Source organism: Apium graveolens, chromosome 7 (genome assembly GCF_009905375.1).
Source record: "Apium graveolens cultivar Ventura chromosome 7, ASM990537v1, whole genome shotgun sequence".
Taxonomy (NCBI): Eukaryota; Viridiplantae; Streptophyta; class Magnoliopsida; order Apiales; family Apiaceae; genus Apium; species Apium graveolens.
The window spans coordinates 259,308,624-259,334,107 of record NC_133653.1 but is presented as its reverse complement, the minus strand read 5'-3'; the positions used below and the strand labels follow the sequence as shown (position 1 = coordinate 259,334,107).

Sequence of the window (25,484 nt, the reverse complement as noted above, 5' to 3'; positions counted from 1 at the left end):
AATATGTGAGTTTTCCCATATCGCTCATATCAAAGCTTTTAGCCATCTGTTCCTTGAATTCTTTAATTTGGACAGTGTTTGAGCCGGTTACCAGCAAATCATCGACATAAACGCCTACGATTAGCACTTCTTTTCCCACGTGCCTTGTATACACAGTTTGTTCATAGGCACATCTGACAAAACCTAATCCTTCCAGACACTTGTTTAATTTTGAGTACCAGGCTCTTAGGGCTTGTCGTAGTCCGTATAGAGCCTTCAAGAGCTTATAAATAAGGTGCTCTCTTCCACGTTTAACATACCCCTCAGGCTGCTTAACGAACACTTCCTCGTAAATTCCCCATTCAAGAATGCAGTCTTTACATCGAGGTGGTGTACCTCCCAATTTTCTTTTGCTGCAAGTGCTAATAGTAGCCTGATCGTTTCAATACGAGTAACAGGGGCGAATACCTCATCGAAATCCACCCCTTTCTTTTGTACGTATCCTTTGGCTACAATTCTAGCCTTGTGTTTTATGATGTTCCCAGCTACATCTCGTTTCAATTTATAAATCCACTTGAGATCAATAGTTTTACGTCCCTTTGGCAATTCAGTTAGTTCCCATGTGCCATTTCTTTCAACAGCGTCCATTCGACTTGCATTGCCTTCTTCCACTCATCTCCTTTTGTTTCTTGAAAATAATTGGTTGGCTCATCTATTCCCATGAGATACAGTTCATCATCTTCCAGCTCGACAGGTTCAGTAGAATCATATATTTCACTAAGAGTTTTGAATTTTATAGGTTGCTCATCCTCGGAATTACTGGAGTTTATTACACTGAGGTTTGGCTCACTATGATCACTTATGTCTCCACTTTCTTCTGTTTCTGAATTTTGAGGCGACGTACTCGAACTCAATATCTGGTCACTGTCTGTACTTTCATCAGCCACTTTTGCTTCTTAGAAACTTGGTGTCCCTTCTTCAAAATTGTTGTTGGTATTTTCCTCTCGATAATTTGTAACTACACAGAAATTTCCAGATTGCATTGTATTTGCATCATTTTCTTTGCACGAGTCCCATGTTTTCATTTCTTCGAAGATGACATCACGACTCACATAAATTTTCTTTGTGACAGGATCAAACAGTCTGTACGCCTTTGTGCCCGGTTCCTTGACTAGGTGAATTACTGCTCTGCTCCTGTTATTGAGTTTTTTTAGATTTACATGTGGTTCCTTCATGTGGGCCAAACAACCGAACACCCGGATATGATCTACGTGATGCTTTTTCTCCGACCAAGCTTCATAAGGGGTAATGCCCGTAATTGCACGTGTAGGAAGTCTATTCAGTAAATAAGTTGAGTGTCTAATTGCCTCCCCCCAGAAGTAGTTTAGCATATTCTTTTCCTTGAGTAAGCTTCGCGACATCTCAATCAAGGTTCTGTTACGCCGTTCAACTACTCGGTTTTGCTGCGGAGAGTATGGGGCATAGAAGTGGCGATTAATCCCAGCCTCCTCACAATACTAGGTAAAGTCCCTTGAGGTAAATTCTCCACCATTATCCCATCTGAAAGTACGTATCCTCTTTCCTGGGCTATTTTCAACCAACATGCGAAATCTTTTGAAGGCATTAAGAGTTTCACTTTTATTTTTCAGAAGGTAAGTCCACATAGCTCGACTGTAATCATCAATTAAGACAAAAATATATTTATTACCTCCAGGAGTGCAAGGTGTAATTGGACCACAGAGATCTCCATGCACCAATTCGAGTGGTATGGTGGCTGAGAACTTTGATTGATTTGGGAACATCTTTCTGATCTGTTTTGACATATGGCAGCCAGTACAAATTTCATCTGGTTGATTGATAGCAGGCATCCCGTGTACCATGTTGGTTGAGGACATGAGCTTCATGGCCTTGAAATTGACATGGCCAAGGCGTGAATGCCACAGCCAGTTTTCATTTTCGCATCGTGCTATCAGACATTTTGCATCGCCACTGTAAATTATCATTTTATACAGTCTATTCATGGATCGTTTAACTTTCATAAGTAGGTTACCTTGTAAATCTCGAACCCACAAGAACTCACCTCTGATCATTACGTTATACCCCTCTTCAGCAAGTTGCCCGAGGCTAATTATATTACTACGTAAAGAAGGGATGCAGTATACCTCTTTTAATTTCCTGTCTTCTCCATTTTTGCATCTCAACGTGATTGAACCCTTACCCTTGATTTGCACAACTGAACCGTCACCAAATTTTACTTGACCCACAATGCTTTCATCTAGTTTGTCAAATTTTGAGTACTCCCCAGTCATGTGATTACTCGCGCCATTGTCTAAATACCATAGGTTAGATTCCACATGTTTCCCCTTGTCGTCTTGATTCAAATTTAGCCTCACACGTTCCTCGTTGATTAACATACTTACTTTCTCGGTTTCATTACTCTCAACCAATAATAGTGCAGGCTCTTCATCGGATATTTGTGCCATATGTGCCTCTTCCTTTACTTTCTCTTTCTCACTTCGGTTTCTTGCACTCAGCGGCATAATGCCCGTAGGCACTACAGTTGAAGCAACGGACCTTGCTTTTATCTCGTGCGCCGCGGTTGTAATCTTTCCCACGAGTTCTCTGCGAGCTCTCATTGTTGCCTTTGTATGTACGCTTGGCCCATTCCTCCCTTGTGAGCAGCAGCTTACTCTCATCTTTTTCTCATTCAATCCATTCCTCCCTGGTGAGTAATAGCTTATTTCCACCAGTTTCCACTTGCCCTTTGAGGCGTTCTTCATGGGCCTTAAGAGAGCCCACGATTTCTTCTACTGTCATGGAGTCCAGATTGCCAAATTGTTCTATAGTAGAGGTAATTGTAAAAATTTTGACGGAACTGCACGCAATAGTTTTTTGACCACGTAGCTTTCAGCTACTTCCTCTCCTAATTCCCGAATGTTTGTGACCAATCCTGTCAGTTTCATACTGAAATGATCTACAATCTCTGTGTCCATCATCATAGACTCGAACTCCGTCTTAAGAGTCTGTACTTTCACCGTTTTGACGCGCTCCGCACCTTGGCACGTCACTTTAATTGCATCCCAGGCTTCCTTGGCGGTTTCCTTATCTGCAATGGATAAGAGGACATCTTCTGGTATGCCCTGGTATATTGCTGCGAGAGCAATTTTATCTACCTTGTGTTCAACCACCGTCGTTTTGGGATCTTTTGGTGATATCGCTTCCCAAACTCCATGGGCCTACATATATACTTTCATTTTCATAGCCCATGCTGTGTAGTTTGCTCGTGACAACATTGGATAACTCAAGCTGATCGTTCCTTCTTTAATCTTCCCCGACTCCATCATTTGGGTCTTTGGCATGTACTTGGGCATCAACTGGACGACCAAAGCTCTGATACCAGAATATTGGCACAAAGATATGCAACTTAAGTGTCTGTATGTGTATTTTGATAAAGATAGCGTTGAACAGCTTTTATTATTTGATAATGAACTACAATACTTAAACTAAAATAATGCAAGTAAATGTCCTACAAAATAGCAACTAAACAACTAAAGTCCTACATCATCTCAAAGACTAACGTTTATTCAACAACGCCCTTTCCAGTTCTTTAGACCACGTCAACACGATCCAAACAAACTTTGCACGATAGTTTAATTAAGATAGCAACTAAGAAATAAATAAACGAGCTTCCCAAGTTTAGATTAAACGACCCAACATAGGATACATTGAATTCTAGCCCTAACAACTACTAAATGATTCTTGCATCACACCTATAGCAGTAAATATTAATATTAATATAATAATGCAAATAAATTAAAATTATTATTATTATTATTATTATTATTGCTATTATTATTAAATTAATACACATATATGCAAAAACTACAAAAATAAAGAGAGTTTACTTTATATATTTTCGTACAAAAATAATCAATAAGACAAAATAACTAGGCAACAAAATTTAAAAAACAAGATCCGTAATTATTCATCAAAAACAAAAGAGGCACGTTAATTATTTCCCTCAACGTACTACCTTCTTAATCTCATTGTTTTTCATACCAAAGAGGGCAATATCGTGTCAAATCACAAGGTTAAAATTATTTTTACTATGTTTTTGTAATATTATATATTTACATGACAGTTAAACTTTTGGAGCCATTTAATTGCATTTTAACAATAATCATATAAAAATCATCTTTTGAAGTAAAAGTTAAATTAATTTATTCAAATTAAATTAGGGGCTTTCACATGGAAATAGGGGAACAGGGGAAAAAACTATTAAAAAGTACTTTGATATTTTTTAACATAAACACCAAGTCAAATTGCTGAGTATGATGGAATCTGAGATGAAGAACATGCACAAGTTATGCCCCGATTTGGTACTAAATTTACGGTTATCTTCTTGAATGCACCAGTGGGCTACTCCACTCTGTGTGCATATATCGTCTTAATATTGAACCTCCAGCTGAACAGAAGATGCTTTCACAATGGAAAAAAACTATTAAAAATTATTAAAAACTATTAAAAAGTACTTTGATGTTTTTAACATAAACACCAAGTCAAATTGCTGAGTATGATGGAATCCGAGATGAAGAACATGCACAAGTTATGCCCCAATTTGGTGCTAAATTTACGGTTATCTTCTAGAATGCACCAGTGGGCTACTCCACTCTGGGTGCATATTAGGCCTCCCCATCTTCACTGCTCGAACTACCAAGTATTGTTGGACTAGCTGAAACACAAGTACAGATGTGAAAGTCATTGACCAAAAACAGGGTGAAGTAACAAGATGTCTTCTCCTTTTTACTTCTCTTTTCTTTTTGCGCCTACCAGTATAGCTACCGATCATAACATTTCCCCAGTATTTATCAATTTTTTTTTGAAATAACCCTCTGATAATCTGATTATTATTTATTTTCCTTTTCATTACTTAAGTAATAGAATATTTTCATTATTATGATTCAAATGCAACTTCAGATAACCTATTGAAATTAATACAAAAATCATAGGGTTTCTAGGAAGTACACAACAAACCAACATGCCTCGAGTATAGAGAATTCGAGATAGAACTCCAAAATACATTAAAAATCTTTTTCCCAACTTATTTTTACTTTAATATTTAATAACAACATATTTCATGAAATTTAAATTTTGAAAAGTCCAACTTGATAGATATCCAAAATAATCCTATTAATATCTCTGATATCTAATTAATATCTAGCATAAGTACATATGTACATATTTATTTGTGAAAAAAATCCTTAGACAATGTTTCTAAAAGAAAATCAATATGGTCGAAACCTGTTACTGCATATAGTTTCTAGGAAGGCATATCAATAGCCAATATAGTTTATGGGAAGGAATATCAATAGCCAACATTGGCTAAAAATAATTTCTCGGAAACTGGTCAAATAAACTGTATCATGAATTGAAGATGAAAAAAGAGGTATAAACTCATATTACAATCTCCAAACTTTTACAAATAAAATGGGAAAACAGTGATGGAAAACTTCTGTTGACTAGGGAGGAGTGGATCAAACGGAATAGCAGAGGAGGTGCAGAGGGGTCGTCCAGCCAAAGAAATCGTTGAAAGGAAGGTGGACGTGGGTTACGCGACAAAAGCAGAGTAAAATGCTATAACTGCGGCATATATGGTTACTTCGCTGCAGAGTGTCGAAAAACCGGGAGAGAAAAGGAACAAACGTAAGAAATAAACATGGCACAAATCAAGGATGACGAGCTAGCACTCTTATTGGCCAAACACAGTAAACAAGGGGAAGAAATGGTGTTGCTAAATGAAGAAAAGGTTGTACCAAAACTTGTGCACGATGGTGAACGTGCTGATTCAAACCTGTGGTATTTGGATAATGGTGCGAGTAATCAAGTGACAGGATTACGATCAAAGTTTAGAGAACTTGACGAGGGAGTAACTGGGCAAGTGAGGTTTGGAAATGGCTCACCAGTTGAAATAAAGGGGAAAAGCCATGTGGTCTTTGCATGCAAAAATGGGGAAGAACACACCGTCCAAGAGGTAAATTATATCCATTTGCTTTGCAATAACATAATTAGTCTTGGAGAATTGTCTGAAGTTGGAAACAAAGTCGTCTTAAATGGTGAGTACTTGTGGGTGTTTGAAAAATCAAGAAAACGACTTATGAAGGTGAAAAGATCCCCTAATAGATTTTATAAAATAACTATAGAAACCAGTAAGCCTGCATTGTTAATCTCTAAGACAGCAGGCTCAAGACTGTTCGCTTTCTGTTGGCATTGGCTACCAAGACCGATTGGCAGATTCACCACTTGGATGTCAAAACAACATTTTTAAATAGAGAAATTTAGAAAGAAGTTTATGTTGCTCAACCTTAAGGCTTTATTAAAGAAGGTCAAGAACACTTGGTGTATAGATTGATTAAGGCTCTTTATGGTCTGCGTCAAGCACCACGTGTCTGGTATGCTAAACTAAACAAGTATTTTGAGAATCTAGGTTTTTCAAGGTACCCATATGAGCATGCATTGTACATCAGGAGTAATGGTGTTGAAGCTCTCATTGTTGTTGTCTATGTAGACGATCTCTTAATAACAGGTACTAAATGAATTTAAACAACAGATGAATGATTGGTTCGAAATGAATGATTTGGGGAGGTTGTCGTACTATCTGGGAATGGAGGTTCAACAAATGGACTGTATAGAGCTAAAACAGTCAGCTTACACAAAGAAAATATTGGAGAAGGCTGGAATGCAAGCTTTTAACCCCACTAAATATCCTATGGATCCGAAGGAGCATTTGACTAAGGACGAAGGCGGGAAACTGGTGGATCCAACAGAATACAAAAGCTTGGTTGGAGGACTTCGCTACCTTGTGCATACATGTCTCGACATGGCTATGCTGTGGGGATAGTCAGCCGTTTCATGGAAAAGCGCACAGTTCTTCATATGAATGCTGTAAAGTGTATACTCAGGTACGTCAAGGGTACAATTAACTACGGCGTGGTTTATTCGAGGGATATTGGAAACAATATGCTTACAGGATACTCGATTAGCGATTTTGGAGGACAAACAGATGACAGGAAGAGTACAAGAGGAATGGTATTTTACTTAAACGATAACCTCATCACATGGGTCTCACAGAAACAAAGGTGTGTGGCCTTGTCTTCGTGCGAGACAGAGTTTATGGCAGGGACGACATCAGCTTGTCAAGCTGTTTGGCTGAGGAATCTGCTGAGCAAGCTAACAGGTGAAGATATGGGTCCAGTAATCTTGTACATTTCATGGGCGTAGTAAACATATAGACAAACGCTACCATTATATTCGAGAATGTGTTGAGAGAAAGGAGATCATTGTCAAGCATGTGAGTAGTGATATGCAACGAGCAGATTGCCTGACCAAAGCTCTCACTACTATCCAATTTGAAAGAATGCGCAGATTACTGGGAGTAATGGAGTTGCCTAAATAAGTTTCAAAACTAAGGGAGTGATTGTTGGAATTATTTTGAAACTTATAGATTGTTTTTAAAATAATTAAAGTATGTGCATGTTGAATTAGTATGCATAGTCGTGGAGAAGTTTTAGAAATGGCATATGTAGACACGTAGAAGTAGAACTGCATTAGAAGAGTTAGTTGTTTAATGGTCCTTGTTTTTAGCTGCATATTCTATCATCTATCTATTTATATAGTAGGCTTCAAATCAATAAAAACAACTTACACGCAAGTCTTTGTTTTTCTCAGTTTTACAATACACAGCTTATATATATATTTGTATACATCCTGGCATTGAGTATAAACAAGAAATATGCACTATGTTGTTGAAAACCAACTCAAAATAATAGAAATTTTACTTTAGCATTAAGTTTTACATCATTTATAACATGATATATATATATATATATATAGCTAGGGAGATGATGGAAGTACAAACAACTTTTAAAATTAAAGCTATAAACTAATATAAGCCACTAAGTCAATCTAATATAATCCAGGCACCACACATAATTGACCTACATCCTCCTGCACAAAATCTCAAGTTTCTAAACACATAAACTATATCATTTAATTATTTTTAAGTATAATTAATGGCATATGCATCATGAAAGTTAGATGTCCTTATTGAAACTATTTGTCATTCAATATTACTAAAAAAATGTAAATTAGTATTGTCTATTAATCATGTCATCAATATAATAGAATAATAAGAAAATTAATTATAACCACACACCGCGTTTAGAGAAGGCATGTAATGGTGGAATCCTCTACACCCATCCTCTCTCACTCTAATTTTTATCATGTACTGATGTATCATAACTAATCCCCTTGAAATACCTGTAGAAAATAATTAATTAGAAAAAAATTAACTATGATTATTTATTTTTTCAAGAGGAGGAGTAAAGAAATATACCGTGCCAATCTTGATTTACATGTGGAGGGTGGTTTTCTTTATTGTCTTCTTCATCTTCGAATATGTTCATCACTGTTTAGTGTAAATTTGAGTCTCTATGAAATAGATGGGGGGCTGACAGTAGGTCAAGTGTTAGGGTTTGTGAAAAGATAACACTCTTTTTATAGGGAAATTTCCTATATAATTACTAATTTTATTAAGATTTTTTTCAAATTCTTAATGTTGTATATCTTTATTTATTTTTTATTTCATAGTCAAAATTTCACAATTGTTTGGTTCCACTTTTTAATCTTTCGAACATATTATACGTGCACCGTTGTTATTTAATAAATATGATGTCATATAATTTGCAATATAACACTTTTAATATTTTTATTATAAACTAATTAACAATAAACATCCTAAATAAAATGTAAAAAAATATAAATATGACATATCAAATTTTAGTTTTGATTAGTTTAATAATGTGGTTGAAAAATAAATATCCAAATTACGCGTCAACATAATTTAGACTATAGGTTTATAAAATAAATTATATATATTAGATATCGGTTATATAATTAAAAAAGAATATATAATTGGTTAATATTTATTTTATTAGATATTTTTTAAAGTGATAAATCGTAAAAGATTTTTATAACTCATAATACAAATTTAAAAAGTATACTCATACTAAAAATAAAAATTTGAAAATAAAAAAATTAATTTGCACATTACTAATAATGAAGAGTTAGATGAGAGAAGTTATATGAGATAAAATCCTGTGTAAAATGGATAATGTATACCATATATTGTGTATGTCTCTCAATTATACTTATGGTAGAATCATATTTGTAATATACAACTTATTTATATATTTACTACACATTACTAGTGGAAATAGTTGGAGTTTATCATACAAATTGATACTAATGAAAATATCATACATCACTATGAAAATTAGTATGACAACTAAGGCAACTCCCAACAATCTGCTTAATCCCCACTCTCATACTCCAAGCCCCACATATCTCGGCCTTTAGCCCATCAGGGGTAGCCCACTTGCCTATCCCAGACCCGTACTGGAGCAATATGAGAGATTATTATGGAGTGTTGAACTAAATATTTGATACCACTTGGTGGGTTTGTTAAACAAATTTTAAATCCACATAAGTATGATATTATTTATTTTTAGGGCCCAGCCTGCATGAAATTTTTTTTGAGCCCATCATCTAAAAAAGCATCCTTCTAATAGAGTTAAATGGTTGTTTGTAAACTAGCAATCTCATTCCACAAATAAAAGCCTATGTAGTGACTTAATGAAAACATCTTCAATCATTAATAAAATATATAGTATGACAAAAATTAATATTTTTTATTTTATCTTCCACATACATTGTTATATTATGCACCACCAAACAAAATAGAGTGCACATCTCACCATCATTAATAATAAATAATTAAAATTTTATCTGTACTACCAACCCATACTTATTATTAGTCTTTATAATAAAATAACATCAAAAATTATTAAAATACTTATTTAAGTGATATTCAATTTTCCTACTAATTCTCCTTGTGTTATTACTTTACTATGTTTCTGATGTGAATTCCTAGGGGTTTCCCCACGGACCCAGTGACACAAGCTACTAAAAGCATACAAGACTCTGACAGCTACTTTGCAATAAATAGGTAGGGCACCTAGGTTCTTCGGATAGATAGCGACTTAAAGTATTTATCTGTCCAGGTTGAAGCGATTACGGCGATTCTTTTGGGGGCCATATGGTTCACCCAGGTAATTGACTTTCTTCTTTTATAGCACATCTAATATTTTAGCCTTAGGCTGAGCAGTCTACAAGATACAAGAAAGAAGGCAATGTCAATGGAGACTTGGTAAACCGGACTCGGCCACCTCATCTCGAGATCATTGGGATTAGAAAATCTCATAGGAGAGGGCGATCCAGGACCTAAAAAGGGGAGAGTTAGCCACTATAAGGAAGAGTTATTATCCCATATTTGCTATCTACCTACTGCCTTGGACTTCGTCGAGCTACAGCTTAATCCCAGCAATAACTTGATTACATTGTTCAGAATGAATAATCACACCTAATGCTCTCTCTTGCACCTGCAGATGATACATATTATATTGATTATAAACGTTCCAAGTACACATAATCAAATGAAAATTAACCCTTCTTCTAAGTTGTCCTGCTTCCAAAGAAATGATGTGTCGGCTCAGAGATATTTTAACCAGTAAAACTTCAACATATCTACTAATCTCTCTTTAACTTCTATGGTAGGTTCCAGATTGATATCAAATAAACTACACTGTAATATTACACACTGAACTAGAATTAGAAAATCACCACAACCATCACCTGGACTCAACTGCACTAGATTCCGATCCTCTAAAGAATGAAAGGCGCCACCAAATCCAAAATGATTAACTCAGATTTGGGAATTCAGTACCATGTCTGGAGAAACATCAGAATCCCACTCCGTAAACAATGTGTGGTAATGCTTACAAGGAAGAGTATGGAGTACGTGTGGGTTCTAGCACATCTCTGTCTAGCCTTCTTTGACACGTACGTAGCCACGAGAGAACTGAACTCCTGAATCTAGGAGTAAAACCGAGAATTTAAAAAACACCACCTACTAATGAAATATGAATGCCCAACAATTTTTTAGCTTTTGCATGGTAAAATTTTTCTATAAATTACCACACTTCCTTTCGAAATGGACAAATTTATTGTGAGAACACATATTTAGGTTAAATAATGAAAACATGAATGATTTTGAAATATTCCCTCCGCTGACTTAATTAAGAGTTTACATCCCCTTCTTTATTTTTTGAGCTGGTTTCTGAGTTCCAATTCGGAATAACAAACACGCCAGAAATGCCATGATGGGACAAAAAAAAATGTCATCGTTCTATTGGCACCACCTACAAATATCCCCTTAGCTAGTGAATATATGTGTGGAAAAGTACAACCAAAGAAATTGGTAGTAAACCACAAACCAAAGAACAAGCGTCAAAATGCATATAAGCAAAGAACAGGCTTCAATATGCATACCAAAATGTGCAGCACAACAGAACACAGCCACAGAACATATTATAAGTGAACTCAGAACCTTCGGCTGCATTTATATCACTTTTGGTGCCAGTAGTATTTTGAAATATTATGCTTAGCTAGGTCATGATTAGTAGCAGCATGATGTAAAAAAACAAAAAAATTAAATAACAACAGGCAAGCTATTTGATGCAAAAATACAAACCACACTGTAACCACAAAAAACATATTTCGTCTTAATATTGAACTTCCAGCTCAACAGAAGATGCTTTCACATAGAAATAGGGGAACAGGGGAAAAAACTATTGAAAAAATACTTTGATGTTCTTCAACATAAACACCAAGTCAAATTGCTCATGTATGATGTCCGAGATGAAGAACATGTACAAGTTATGTCCCCATTTGGTGCTAAATTTACGGTTATCTTCCATATTGCACCAGTGGGCTACTTCACTATGTGTGCATATTAGGCCTCCCCATCTTCACTGCTCGAACTACCAAGTATGGCCGGACTAGCTGAAACACGGGAACAGATGTAAAAGTCATTGACCACAAACAGGGTGAAGTAACGAGATGCCTTCTCCTTTTTACTTCTCTTTTCTTTTGCGCCTACCAGTATAGCTACCGATCATAACATTTCCCCAATATTTATAAATTTTTATTTGAAATAATCCTCTGATAATTTGATTATTATTTATTTTCCTATTCATTACTTAAGTAATATATTATTCTTATTATTATGATTCCAATGCAAGTTGAGAGCACCTATTGAAATTAATACAAAAATCATTAGGGTTGGTAGGAAGTACACAACAAACCAACATGCCTCAAGTATAGAGAATTCGAGCTAGAACTCCAAAATACATTAGAAATCTTTTTCCAAACTTACTCGAATATCTTTGAATCCTAAATTGGGTCTCTTCTGCATTTTGTTGTTGGGAAACCCTTGGGATAACGGCTGTTATGCTAGCTGTTCATCCGCCTAAATCTATCATCGTTATCATTTTTAGTTTATATATCCATCATAACTAGAGTTGTCCTACATCATTTTAATTAAAAAAATTAAATCAACAATTTTAGCTCTATTTGTGAAAACTTGACACATCTTTCATATACATATCACTGATTAAAATATTATTCATACGTCATTTGTTTCAAGTAGTTACACATTATGGTAAATGTTGGTTGTGAGCATGTGACCATGTGTGTGTCTTACACAAATAGCTTCAGAAAAAATTTGCAAGCAGGACAGACCTTCGTAGATGAATGCTTAGTTTCTTCACTTAATATAATATACTAATTCCTAAGGAATGGCTATGATAAACAACCTGCCTTGATTATTTTGAATATTATTAAAACCTTAACTAATAAACCTCTAAGGATAAGTCCATCTATATAGATCCATACACATGTGTATCCCAGTCAACTATGTCAATACTCAATAGGCACAAATATAGAACATCGGACTTGCAACAATTATCGTCTAGCTACTGAATCAGATTAAGGAATTAGTTTGGTTCTGTGATAAATATGTCCAGTTTTTCATTATAAATAGAATTTGAAGGCTTAAAACAAAACCTGAAGAAGAAAGCTCAAAAGCAAGGTAACAAAAGACAAAGAAAAATAAATAATAAATTAAACTTACTTCTTGAATTCATCCCTGCTGCATAATTGTGATGAATCAAGTCCCACCTTAAGTTGACCACTTCTGACATCTATACAATGGAGAAAGATAACAAGGATTAACAATTATGTAAATACATTACTCCAATTCACCATCAACATGGTTCCAACAATTTTAGCATACTAAGAAGACCTTGCCAGTTGTTCTTAGTTTCATCTTTAGCTGACGGAGGTAGTTTTTGTATTTATTTGATAATACCATAATAACAATTAGGTACCCCTCATGTTATAAACACACAAGTTATAAGTATAAAACTTTTTTAATGCAAAGTGCTATAGAAAAATTAATATGATTTCAAAAGTGAAGTGTTGCAAATAAACTAGAATAGATTATATATTTAAAAGTAAACTGAACATAGTACTTCAAAGCATCACAAGTTTTGCAGTCTGTTTATTTGATGCATTTTAAATTCAGATAAAGAGCCGAGATTTGATCAGATAAATAATTGAGGATTTTGAGAAAATAAATATAAAGACTATTTATACAAAAGAAATATGTTTGTTAAATAAGCTGCTTCTTGTAAAAACTTAATTATCCCTAAAATCATAATACCTCGGTACATGGCACGTATCTTCTTGTAAACCCTACATCAAGGGCAAGTTCAAGACGCTTTGAAAATTGTAAGCTTCTTCTGCTAACCTGAAAATTTGACAGCAGATAAAGTGTTTGGTGTGAAATTCTTCTATACATGCAAATGGATGTCATCAACTCTTCCTGTATTTAAATACATGACACCTGTGATAGACTTTAGTTAGCATGAAAGAATAGAGCTTTGTACTTCTGGGTGAAACCAAAAATTACAGAAAAGAACATTTGGTTGCACAAAGTAGTCAGAGATTGTACGGATAATTATGATTTAACAAAATTTTGATCTTGCCACGGTGAAGGTGCTGCTCTCATGATGATGGGTTCCCTTTCCTACAAACCAACATCCATAAAACACACTTGTTAGAATTATGATACATTATTTAATTCAAATATATTTTAATAATTGATTGATGTTGGCCATATCTTTAGAATATTTTTGGATTATAGTTGTAGGGCTTTTAGGAGAAAAGGTATGTCTGTTCGCTTATACAAAGGCCACATTATTACACTAATTGGCAAGTCCAGCCACTTTGTGAAAAAATTGGAGATAACATTTATAGCACGATCTTAGAATGGAGCTAAGGATGTAATCCATCTTATTTCAGGTGACATAATGATACTGTGTTCTTTGCTCAAAGGTGGATCTTCTTTTTTCCTTTGGGGGGGGAGGGGAGGCGGGAGCTGGGGAGAGTTTCCAAGCCCGGCAGAAATAAACGATTTATATATCTTGAGGTGTTTCTTTGTTTAGGTTGAGTACTTCGGTTTTCAACTAAAGTTAAGGTGGTCAATAGGCACATCATATCTCTATGTTATTACTAATTTAATAGTGAATGTTAACATTTTCATACCAAACATCAGTTGAAGATGATAATTGTACGAGTTAAGAATAGAAAAACTTATGTACAATTATAATTTAACTTGGGACCCTCCTGTAAAAAATATCTGCAGGAATCAATGCATTTACTCGGACTCAGCAAGAAGTGTTCGACATGGATACGTGTCAAGTATTGGACTCCACATATTTTGAAAAATATACATGTTTTTATTGTAAAATAAGTGTCCAAATCCGAGTGTACATGTCCAATTGTCGAGTGTCCAACACGGGTACTTGAAGGTAAAATGAAGAGCCCGAGTAATATACACAATCCTGTTGGCTGTAATTACAGAGATTGAAATACAAGATTCGAAAAAGTTCAGATCGTAAAGAAAAAATTATTCATTCCTATACTGCAGTTCATAAAGGTTAGGACACATCATATATAATCCATCCCTGTACTATGATTCATAAACGTTAAGACACAACTTATATGAACCAGCTGGGAAGATCATATTAAAAGTGATCAGGAGTTTTTGGATGGTGAATGTTACTAGTGATTCATACATTATGTTGACTTGGAAAGTAACACTATCTCACATGAAATTATACAAACAGATAAAAGAAAGCAATTCAATTGTAACACAATTAAAAAGCTCGGTGCACAAACCAAATTTCTACTTTATTTGGGTTGTGTACCTAAATTCACATCCAATTATATATGTATATATAAAAATTATTGATAACTAACATAGAAGACCAAGATGGCTCAATGGCCATCATAAAATAGATTGAGCTAATTTATACTGTAGGAAATATGAAGAATACTTACGCATCAGAATATCTTTTTGATGTACTAGATTGCAAGTAGGATGAATCATTCTCAACAGTATGCTTATATTCGCAGGACAAAAACCGAAGCCTGTCAACCTGGAAAGGATAACATTGAGTTTCCTTTTTTATTTTATATATATAGTGCACGCATAAAACAATATACTTTGAGGCTTGATGTGATTAAGTACGGTCAGTGTATCACCTGAGGTAGCAAGGTATTGCCATATATAAATTACTCAATATTGCGAATACAAAAGTCCCACACATTAAATTGTAAAAGTTTTAGCCTGACTGCAGCAAAATTTTGGCACAAATTACATTACCATCATATTTGTAAGCCTAACCTTAACAACGCAAATCTGACCATCGTGAACGACACACAAATTTTGATAGACAGCCTCCACCAATTTCTCTCAACACATTCTCGAATATAATGGTAGCGTTTGTCTATATGTTTACTATAACAATTCTTAATTTCTTTTATCATTTTTGCTTTAATCAATATACACGTAAAATTTAATAGCACCAACCGGAGCAAAAAGAGCAGCCTGTTTAGGGCGATTCTTGCATTGTGAGAAGCACCATCTCCTTTTGGCACTGGGTGCAAAAAAATCTGAAACAAGTTCCCTCTGGGACTCTATGGTAGCCTGTAATAAATAAAATCATGAATACAATGAGTAAATGTGCCCTATGCTGATGAAGACCAACTCAAAAAACTTGAAGTTTTACATTAGCATTAAGATGCAACTGGTGATACTGGATCAACCGCTTCGCACAATTTCCTGGAACAAAATTCTGGGGTCCATTATTTAAACCTTTTCCCATGAAATTCTGGCATCCAGAACACAGGGAGCTTGATGTGCTGAAAAGAAAACACATACAAATTAATCTTCCGGCCTGGACTTTCAAATTAGCAATATTGATTTGGTACTCCAAAACTTGTATATGATTACAAAACATTTTAAACTGCTCAGAAGCTTTCTCCAAGTAAATACCAGATACCTTAATAATGTTAGTATCCTACTCTGAATATTAAAAAGGAAATTCTCCTATCAAGCTTGAAAGAACAAGCTAAACCTTATATTTTGAGTTAGATTTTTAGAGTTACCTACCGAAAAAATTCTATAAAAGAGTTTTAGCTTATACATCATTCCATACCTAGGATCATAAATTACCAACAAAACCAAAACCAAGAAACCATTCTCCTACATAAAAATAATTAACAATATAATAACTATATACAATAAGAGGAGAGAGGGTTTATTTATAAGATAATTAGCAAATATATACGAGGGTTTTTTGGTTGTTTGTATTAAATGCCTAGAAAAATATACAAGATAAACTAGTAACTAGTAAGGAGGTTGTCACTATAGGATATTGGCACAAAGATATGCAACTTAAGTGTCTGTATGTGTATTTTGATAAAGATAGCGTTGAACAGCTTTTTTTATTTGATAATGAACTACAATACTTAAACTAAAACAATGCAAGTAAATGTCGTACAAAATAGCAACTAAACAACTCAAGTCCTACAACATCTCAAAGACTAACGTTTATTCAGCAACGCCCTTTCCAGTTCTTTAGACCACGTCAACACGATCCAAACAAACTTTGCACGACAGTTTAATTAAGATAGCAACTAAGAAATAAATAAACCAGCTTCCCAAGTTTAGATTAAACGACCCAACAAACTCTCCCTTAATCTAAACTTGTCTTAACAAACCTTCTTACTCCAAGTAAGGGGTCATTTGTTAAATCTAAATCAGTTTTTCTGTACGATTAAAATTCTGAACGATTGACAATCTGAATGCTGGACTGTTAATCCTGTTTGGTAAATAAATATCAAAATTTCTGAACGATAATATTTGTTGATCATATCCTTACGTATATGTAAAAATTAATTTACATTTTAATCTTAATAATCAAATAACAATTTACACGTATTTTGAAAATTTAATAATAAAAGCATACATATATTTTGAATAAATATAATCCTCTTAAAGATTTAAAGAGTAAACAATATTTTCAGTCGTAAACATGAAAAATATATAATTGTAAGTTTAATTTTAAAATTATTAAACAAATTTTAGACAAATGTATTAATATTAAAATCCACATTATTATTTGAATATAAACATATTTTAAACTAAAAATATAAGTATAAATGTTAAATAAAATTAATATATGGCATGAAATTTTAATTTTATACTTTTTTTAAGAAAATCACGTATGTAGTATAAATAAATATATTATATTTTTGTATTATGATCTAGTGGCTTGATATCACCTGATAAAACTTACTATATCCTAGGTTATATGAACCATCGAGCTATATTTTTTTGAATGAGTCATCCAGCTAAATTCTTGGCTCATCAAGCTAACATAAAAATTTATCAAACAATCTGGACAGGTGATTCAAGTCTCGTCCAGTACTTTTGGTATGGTACAGGGGTTAACAAATGACCCCTAAGTCTCTCATTCGTTCAAATCTGACAGCGTTTAGTGCCTTAGTTAACGAGTCTGCCCTCTGCTCGTCTGAGCATATGTGCTTCACGATTATGTCCCCATTTTCAATGCATTCTCTTATGAAATGAAACCGGATGTCGATATGCTTACTTCTACCATGAAAAACAGGGTTTTTTGCTAAGTCGATGGCTGACTTATTATCTATAAACAATGTCACAGGTTGTATATATAATCCTGTAATCTGAGACAGCAGCTTCCTTAACCACACTGCTTGACAAGAGGCTGCTGTTGCCGCCGTGAATTCTCCTTCGCACGAGGAAAGGGCAACGCACATTTGTTTCTGTGAATTCCATGTTATCAGACTTTTGGTGAGGTAGAAAATCATGCCCCCCGTACTTTTCCTGTCCTCCACATTTCCTGCAGGGTCACTATCAGAGTACCCAATCACCACATTGTTTTTCTCATCTTTTGTGTAGACTAAACCCAAATCCATCGTTCCCTTGACATAACGTAAGATACGTTTCACTGCATTTTGATGCATCAGTGTGGGCCTCTCCATAAATCTGCTAACAATGCCTGCTGAATAGGGTAGATCAGGACGTGTCTGAACTAGATATCTCAGCCCGCCTATCATGCTTTTAAAATTAGTAGAGTCGACTGGCATGCCTTCTTCATCTTTGTTGAGAATCTCCTTAGGATGTATTGGCATTTTAGTTGAGTTATAGTACAGCATTCCTGCCTTGTTAAGAATCTTCTTTGCGTATCCAGTTTGCTTCAGTTGAATGTACCCATTACCTTGCTCCACTTCAATGCCCAGGTAATATGTGAGTTTTCCCATATCGCTCATATCAAAGCTTTTAGCCATCTGTTCCTTGAATTCTTTAATTTGGACAGTGTTTGAGCCGGTTACCAGCAAATCATCGACATAAACGCCTACGATTAGCACTTCTTTTCCCACGTGCCTTGTATACACAGTTTGTTCATAGGCACATCTGACAAAACCTAATCCTTCCAGACACTTGTTTAATTTTGAGTACCAGGCTCTTGGGGCTTGTCGTAGTCCGTATAGAGCCTTCAAGAGCTTATAAACAAGGTGCTCTCTTCCACGTTTAACATACCCCTCAGGCTGCTTAACGAACACTTCCTCGTTGATTTCCCCATTCAAGAATGCAGTCTTTACATCGAGGTGGTGTACCTCCCAATTTTCTTTTGCTGCAAGTGCTAATAGTAGCCTGATCGTTTCAATACGAGTAACAGGGGTGAATACCTCATCGAAATCCACCCCTTTCTTTTGTACGTATCCTTTGGCTACAATTCTAGCCTTGTGTTTTATGATGTTCCCAGCAACATCTCGTTTCAATTTATAAATCCACTTGAGATCAATAGCTTTACGTCCCTTTGGCAATTCAGTTAGTTCCCATGTGCCATTTCTTTCAACAGCGTCCATTCGACTTGCATTGCCTTCTTCCACTCGTCTCCTTTTGCTTCTTGAAAATAATTGGTTGGCTTATCTATTCCCATGAGATACAGTTCATCATCTTCCAGCTCGACAGGTTCAGTAGAATCATATATTTCACTAAGAGTTTTGAATTTCATAGGTTGCTCATCCTCGGAACTGGAGTTTGTTACACTGAGGTTTGGCTCACTATGATCACTTATGTCTCCACTTTCTTCTGTTTCTGAATTTTGAGGCGACGTACTCGAACTCAATATCTGGTCACTGTCTGTACTTTCATCAGCCACTTTTGCTTCTTGGAAACTTGGTGTCCCTTCTTCAAAATTGTTGTTGGCATTTTCCTCTCGATAATTTGTAACTACACAGAAATTTCCAGATTTCATTGTATTTACATCATTTTCTTTGCACCAGTCCCATGTTTTCATTTCTTCGAAGATGACATCACGACTCACATAAATTTTCTTTGTGACAGGATCAAAAAGTCTGTACGCCTTTGTGCCCGGTTCCTTGACTAGGTGAATTACAGCTCTGCTCCTGTTATCGAGTTTTTTTAGATTTACATGTGGTTCCTTCATGTGGGCCAAACAACCGAACACCCGGATATGATCTATGTGATGCTTTTTCTCCGACCAAGCTTCATAAGGGGTAATGCCAGTAATTGTATGTGTAGGAAGTCTATTCAGTAAATAAGTTGAGTGTCTAATTGCCTCCCCCCAGAAGTAGTTTGGCATATTCTTTTCCTTGAGTAAGCTTCGCGACATCTCAATCAAGGTTCTGTTACGCCGTTCAACTACTCTGTTTTGCTGCGGAGAATATGGGGCATAAAAGTGGCGATTAATCCCAGCCTCCTCACAATACTGGGTAAAGTCCCTTGAGGTAAATTCTCCACCATTATCCGATCTGAAAGTACGTATCCTCTTTCCTGGGCTATTTTCAACCAACATGCGAAATCTTTTGAAGGCATTAAGAGTTTCACTTTTATTTTTCAGAAGGTAAGTCCATATAGCTCGACTGTAATCATCAATTAAGACAAAAATATATTTATTACCTCCAGGAGTGCAAGGTGTAATTGGACCACAGAGATCTCCATGCACCAATTCGAGTGGTATGGTGGCTGAGAACTTTGATTGATTTGGGAACATCTTTCTGATCTGTTTTGACATAAGGCAGCCGGTACAAATTTCATCTGGTTGATTGATAGAAGGCATCCCGTGTACCATGTTGGTTGAGGACATGAGCTTCATGGCCTTGAAATTGACATGGCCAAGGAGTGAATGCCACAGCCAGTTTTCATTTTCGCATCGTGCTATCAGACATTTTGCATCGCCACTGTAAATTATCATTTTATACAGTCTATTCATGAATCGTTTAACTTTCATAAGTAGGTTACCTTGTAAATCTTGAACCCACAAGAACTCACCTCTGATCATTACGTTATACCCCTCTTCAGCAAGTTGCCCGAGGCTAATTATATTACTACGTAAAGAAGGGATGTAGTATACCTCTTTTAATTTCCCGTCTTCTCCATTTTTGCATCTCAACGTGATTGAACCCTTAGCCTTGATTTGCACAACTGAACCGTCACCAAATTTTACTTGACCCACAATGCTTTCATCTAGTTTGTCAAATTTTGAGTACTCCCCAGTCATGTGATTACTCGCGCCATTGTCTAAATACCATAGGTTAGATTCCACATGTTTCCCCTTGTCGTCTTGATTCAAATTTAGCCTCACACGTTCCTCGTTGATTAACATACTTACTTTCTCGGTTTCATTACTCTCAATCAATAATAGTGCAGGCTCTTCATCGGATATTTGTGCCATATGTGCCTCTTCCTTTACTTTCTCTGTCTCGCTTCGGTTTCTTGCACTCAGCGGCATAATGCCCGTAGGCACTACAGTTGAAGCAACGGACCTTGCTTTTATCTCGTGCGCCGCGGTTGTAATCTTTCCCACGAGTTCTCTGCGAGCTCTCACTGTTGCCTTTGTATGTACGCTTGGCCCATTCCTCCCTTGTGAGCAGCAGCTTACTCTCATCTTTTTCTCATTCAATCCATTCCTCCCTGGTGAGTAATAGCTTATTTCCACCAGTTTCCACTTGCCCTTTGAGGCGTTCTTCATGGGCCTTAAGAGAGCCCACGATTTCTTCTACTGTCATGGAGTCCAGATTGCCAAATTGTTCTATAGTAGAGGCAATTGTAAAAATTTTGACGGAATTGCACGCAATAATTTTTTGACCACGTAGCTTTCAGCTACTTCCTCTCCTAATTCCCGAATGTTTGTGACCAATCCTGTCAGTTTCATACTGAAATGATCTACAATCTCTGTGTCCTTCATCATCATAGACTCGAACTCCGTCTTAAGAGTCTGTACTTTCACCGTTTTGACGCGCTCCGCACCTTGGCACGTTACTTTAATTGCATCCCAGGCTTCCTTGGCGGTTTCCTTATCTGCAATGGATAAGAGGACATCTTCTGGTATGCCCTGGTATATTGCTGCGAGAGCAATTTTATCTACCTTGTCTTCAAGCACCGTCGTTTTGGGATCTTTTGGTGATATCGCTTCCCAAACTCCATGGGCCTACATATATACTTTCATTTTCATAGCCCATGCTGTGTAGTTTGCTCGTGACAACATTGGATAACTCAAGCTGATCGTTCCTTCTTTAATCTTCCCCGACTCCATCGTTTGTGTCTTTGGCATGTACTTGGGCATCAACTGGACGACCAAAGCTCTGATACCAGAATATTGGCACAAAGATATGCAACTTAAGTGTCTGTATGTGTATTTTGATAAAGATAGCGTTGAACAGCTTTTATTATTTGATAATGAACTACAATACTTAAACTAAAATAATGCAAGTAAATGTCCTACAAAATAGCAACTAAACAACTAAAGTCCTACATCATCTCAAAGACTAACGTTTATTCAACAACGCCCTTTCCAGTTCTTTAGACCACGTCAACACGATCCAAACAAACTTTGCACGATAGTTTAATTAAGATAGCAACTAAGAAATAAATAAACGAGCTTCCCAAGTTTAGATTAAACGACCCAACATAGGATACATTGAATTCTAGCCCTAACAACTACTAAATGATTCTTGCATCACACCTATAGCAGTAAATATTAATATTAATATAATAATGCAAATAAATTAAAATTATTATTATTATTATTATTATTATTATTGCTATTATTATTAAATTAATACACATATATGCAAAAACTACAAAAATAAAGAGAGTTTACTTTATATATTTTCGTACGAAAATAATCAATAAGACAAAATAACTTGGCAACAAAATTTAAAAAACAAGATCTGTAATTATTCATCAAAAACAAAAGAGGCACGTTAATTATTTCCCTCAACGTACTACCTTCTTAATCTCATTGTTTTTCATACCAAAAAGGGCAAAATCCTGTCAAATCACAAGGTTAAAATTATTTTTACTATGTTTTTGTAATATTATATATTTACATGACAGTTAAACTTTTGAAGCCATTTAATTGCATTTTAACAATAATTATATAAAAATCATCTTTTGAAGTAAAAGTTAAATTAATTTATTCAAATTAAATTAGGGGCTTTCACATGGGAATAGGGGAACAGGGGAAAAAACTATTAAAAAGTACTTTGATATTTTTTAACATAAACACCAAGTCAAATTGCTGAGTATGATGGAATCTGAGATGAAGAACATGCACAAGTTATGCCCCGATTTGGTACTAAATTTACGGTTATCTTCTAGAATGCACCAGTGGGCTACTCCACTCTGTGTGCATATATCGTCTTAATATTGAACCTCCAGCTGAACAGAAGATGCTTTCACAATGGAAAAAAACTATTAAAAACTATTAAAAACTATTAAAAAGTACTTTGATGTTTTTAACATAAACACCAAGTCAAATTGCTGAGTATGATGGAATCCGAGATGAAGAACATGCACAAGTTATGCCCCGATTTGGTGCTAAATTTTCGGTTATCTTCTAGAATGCACCAGTGGGCTACTCCACTCTGTGTGCATATTAGGCCTCCCCATCTTCACTGCTCGAACTACCAAGTATTGCTGGACTAGCTGAAACACAAGTACAGATGTGAAAGTCATTGACCAAAAACAGGGTGAAGTAACAAGATGTCTTCTCCTTTTTACTTCTCTTTTCTTTTTGCGCCTACCAGTATAGCTACCGATCATAACATTTCCCCAATATTTATCAATTTTTATTTGAAATAACCCTCTGATAATCTGATTATTATTTGTTTTCCTTTTCATTACTTAAGTAATAGAATATTTTCATTATTATGATTCAAATGCAACTTCAGATAACCTATTGAAATTAATACAAAAATCATAGGGTTTCTAGGAAGTACACAACAAACCAACATGCCTCGAGTATAGAGAATTCGAGCTAGAACTCCAAAATACATTAAAAATCTTTTTCCCAACTTATTTTTACTTTAATATTTAATAACAGCATATTTCATGAAATTTAAATTTTGAAAAGTCCAACTTGATAGATATCCAAAATAATCCTATTAATATCTCTGATATCTAATTAATATCTAGCATAAGTACATATGTACATATTTATTTGTGAAAAAAATCCTTAGACAATGTTTCTAAAAGAAAATCAATATGGTCGAAACCTGTTACTGCATATAGTTTCTAGGAAGGCATATCAATAGCCAATATAGTTTATGGGAAGGAATATCAATAGCCAACATTGGCTAAAAATAATTTCTCGGAAACTGGTCAAATAAACTGTATCATGAATTGAAGATGAAAAAAGAGGTATAAACTCATATTACAATCTCCAAACTTTTACAAATAAAATGGGAAAACAGTGATGGAAAACTTCTGTTGACTAGGGAGGAGTGGATCAAACGGAATAGCAGAGGAGGTGCAGAGGGGTCGTCCAGCCAAAGAAATTGTTGAAAGGAAGGTGGACGTGGGTTACGCGACATATATGGTTACTTCGCTGCAGAGTGTCGAAAAACCCGGAGAGAAAAGGAACAAAAGTAAGAAATAAACATGGCACAAATCAAGGATGACGAGCTAGCACTCTTATTGGCCAAACACAGTAAACAAGGGGAAGAAATGGTGTTGCTAAATGAAGAAAAGGTTGTACCAAAACTTGTGCACGATGGTGAACGTGCTGATTCAAACCTGTGGTATTTGGAAGGTGAAAAGATCCCCTAATAGATTTTATAAAATAACTATAGAAACCTGTGGGACGTTGTTTTTGAAAAGAAAAAATCATGGGCTTGGGCTTACGAATTTGAGACTGAAATTACAGATAAAGTAAAGTTTGTTGTTTCGGGATTGGGTATTGATACACTGCAGAATGACGAAACAACGGGAGAGGATGATACAGTTGGAAGTGATATTGATAACCCAGAAGAGTCAGGGTACGTCTCGAATTCTGATACATCAATAGAGTCCTCACACACACAAAACTCATCAAGTACAAAGTCTGGGACAAGCTGTAGCAGTACACCTAAAAGGTATAAGTCTCTTGCGGAAGTATATGATGCTGAACATATGGAACTGGATGAAGATGAGTTGTTCCTTGTGGCTGCAGATGAACCTGAAAACTACACTCAGGCATCACAAAATTGTTTGTTGAAACAGGCCATGGAAAGGGAAATAGATTCAGTTGAGCAGAATAGAACATGGAGTTTGACAACTCTACCAAATGGATATAAGGCGATAAATTTGAAGTGGGTTTTTAAACTGAAGAGGGAGGCAGCAGGCAATGTAGTGAAGTATAAGGCAAGGATTGTTGCGAAGGGCTACGTGCAGAGAAGGGGAATTGATTTCGAAGAAATATTCGCCCCAGTAACTCGATTGGAGACAGTGCGTTTACTTCTCGCTCTTGCTGCAAAAAATAGCTGGGAGGTGCACCACCTTGATGTAAAAACAACATTTTTAAATGGTGAAATAGAGGAAGAGGTATACGTAGCACAGCCAGAAGGATTTGTAAAAAGGGAGAAGGAACACTTAGTCTACAGATTGCACAAAGCATTGTACGGATTATGACAGGCACCAAGGGCCTGGTGCTCGAAGTTGAGCAAATGTTTGGAGAAGCTTGGTTTCAGTAGGTGCCCTCATGAACATGCGGTTTATACTAAGAAAATTGGGGATGATGTTTTGATAATCGCAGTGTATGTCGATGACTTGCTAATTACGGGGACTAGAAAGGCCATTATAGAGGAGTTTA

General features: G+C 35.5%; 2 protein-coding genes across 2 annotated transcripts; one reads left to right on the top strand and one right to left on the bottom strand.

Moving 5' to 3' along the window:
- Nucleotides 1-6,888: 6,888 nt before the first annotated feature.
- On the top strand, nucleotides 6,889-7,257 carry LOC141674760 (secreted RxLR effector protein 161-like). The gene has a single exon (XM_074481458.1). It carries the CDS (start codon nucleotides 6,889-6,891, stop codon nucleotides 7,255-7,257), a length of 369 nt encoding a protein of 122 aa, XP_074337559.1.
- Nucleotides 7,258-21,443: 14,186 nt separating this feature from the next.
- LOC141674758 (uncharacterized) lies at nucleotides 21,444-23,371 on the bottom strand. The gene is made up of 3 exons (XM_074481457.1): nucleotides 23,264-23,371; nucleotides 22,643-22,684; nucleotides 21,444-21,842 (listed from the first exon to the last, which is right to left on the bottom strand). Exons 1-3 carry the CDS (start codon nucleotides 23,369-23,371, stop codon nucleotides 21,444-21,446), a joined length of 549 nt encoding a protein of 182 aa, XP_074337558.1.
- Nucleotides 23,372-25,484: the final 2,113 nt, after the last annotated feature.

What these genes read in the sequence shown, in the direction of transcription:
- LOC141674760 (XM_074481458.1), top strand. Translation starts at nt 6,889, where the DNA reads ATGGAAAAGCGCACAGTTCTTCATATGAATGCTGTAAAGTGTATACTC.
- LOC141674758 (XM_074481457.1), bottom strand. Translation starts at nt 23,371, where the DNA reads ATGACTTTCACATCTGTACTTGTGTTTCAGCTAGTCCAGCAATACTTG. An exon ending in CAGAGTGGAGTAGCCCACTG is followed by an intron (nt 22,685 to 23,263) that starts GTGCATTCTAGA and finishes GTGATTTGACAG; the next exon opens with GATTTTGCCCTTTTTGGTAT. An exon ending in AAAACAATGAGATTAAGAAG is followed by an intron (nt 21,843 to 22,642) that starts GTAGTACGTTGA and finishes GTATATATGTAG; the next exon opens with GCCCATGGAGTTTGGGAAGC.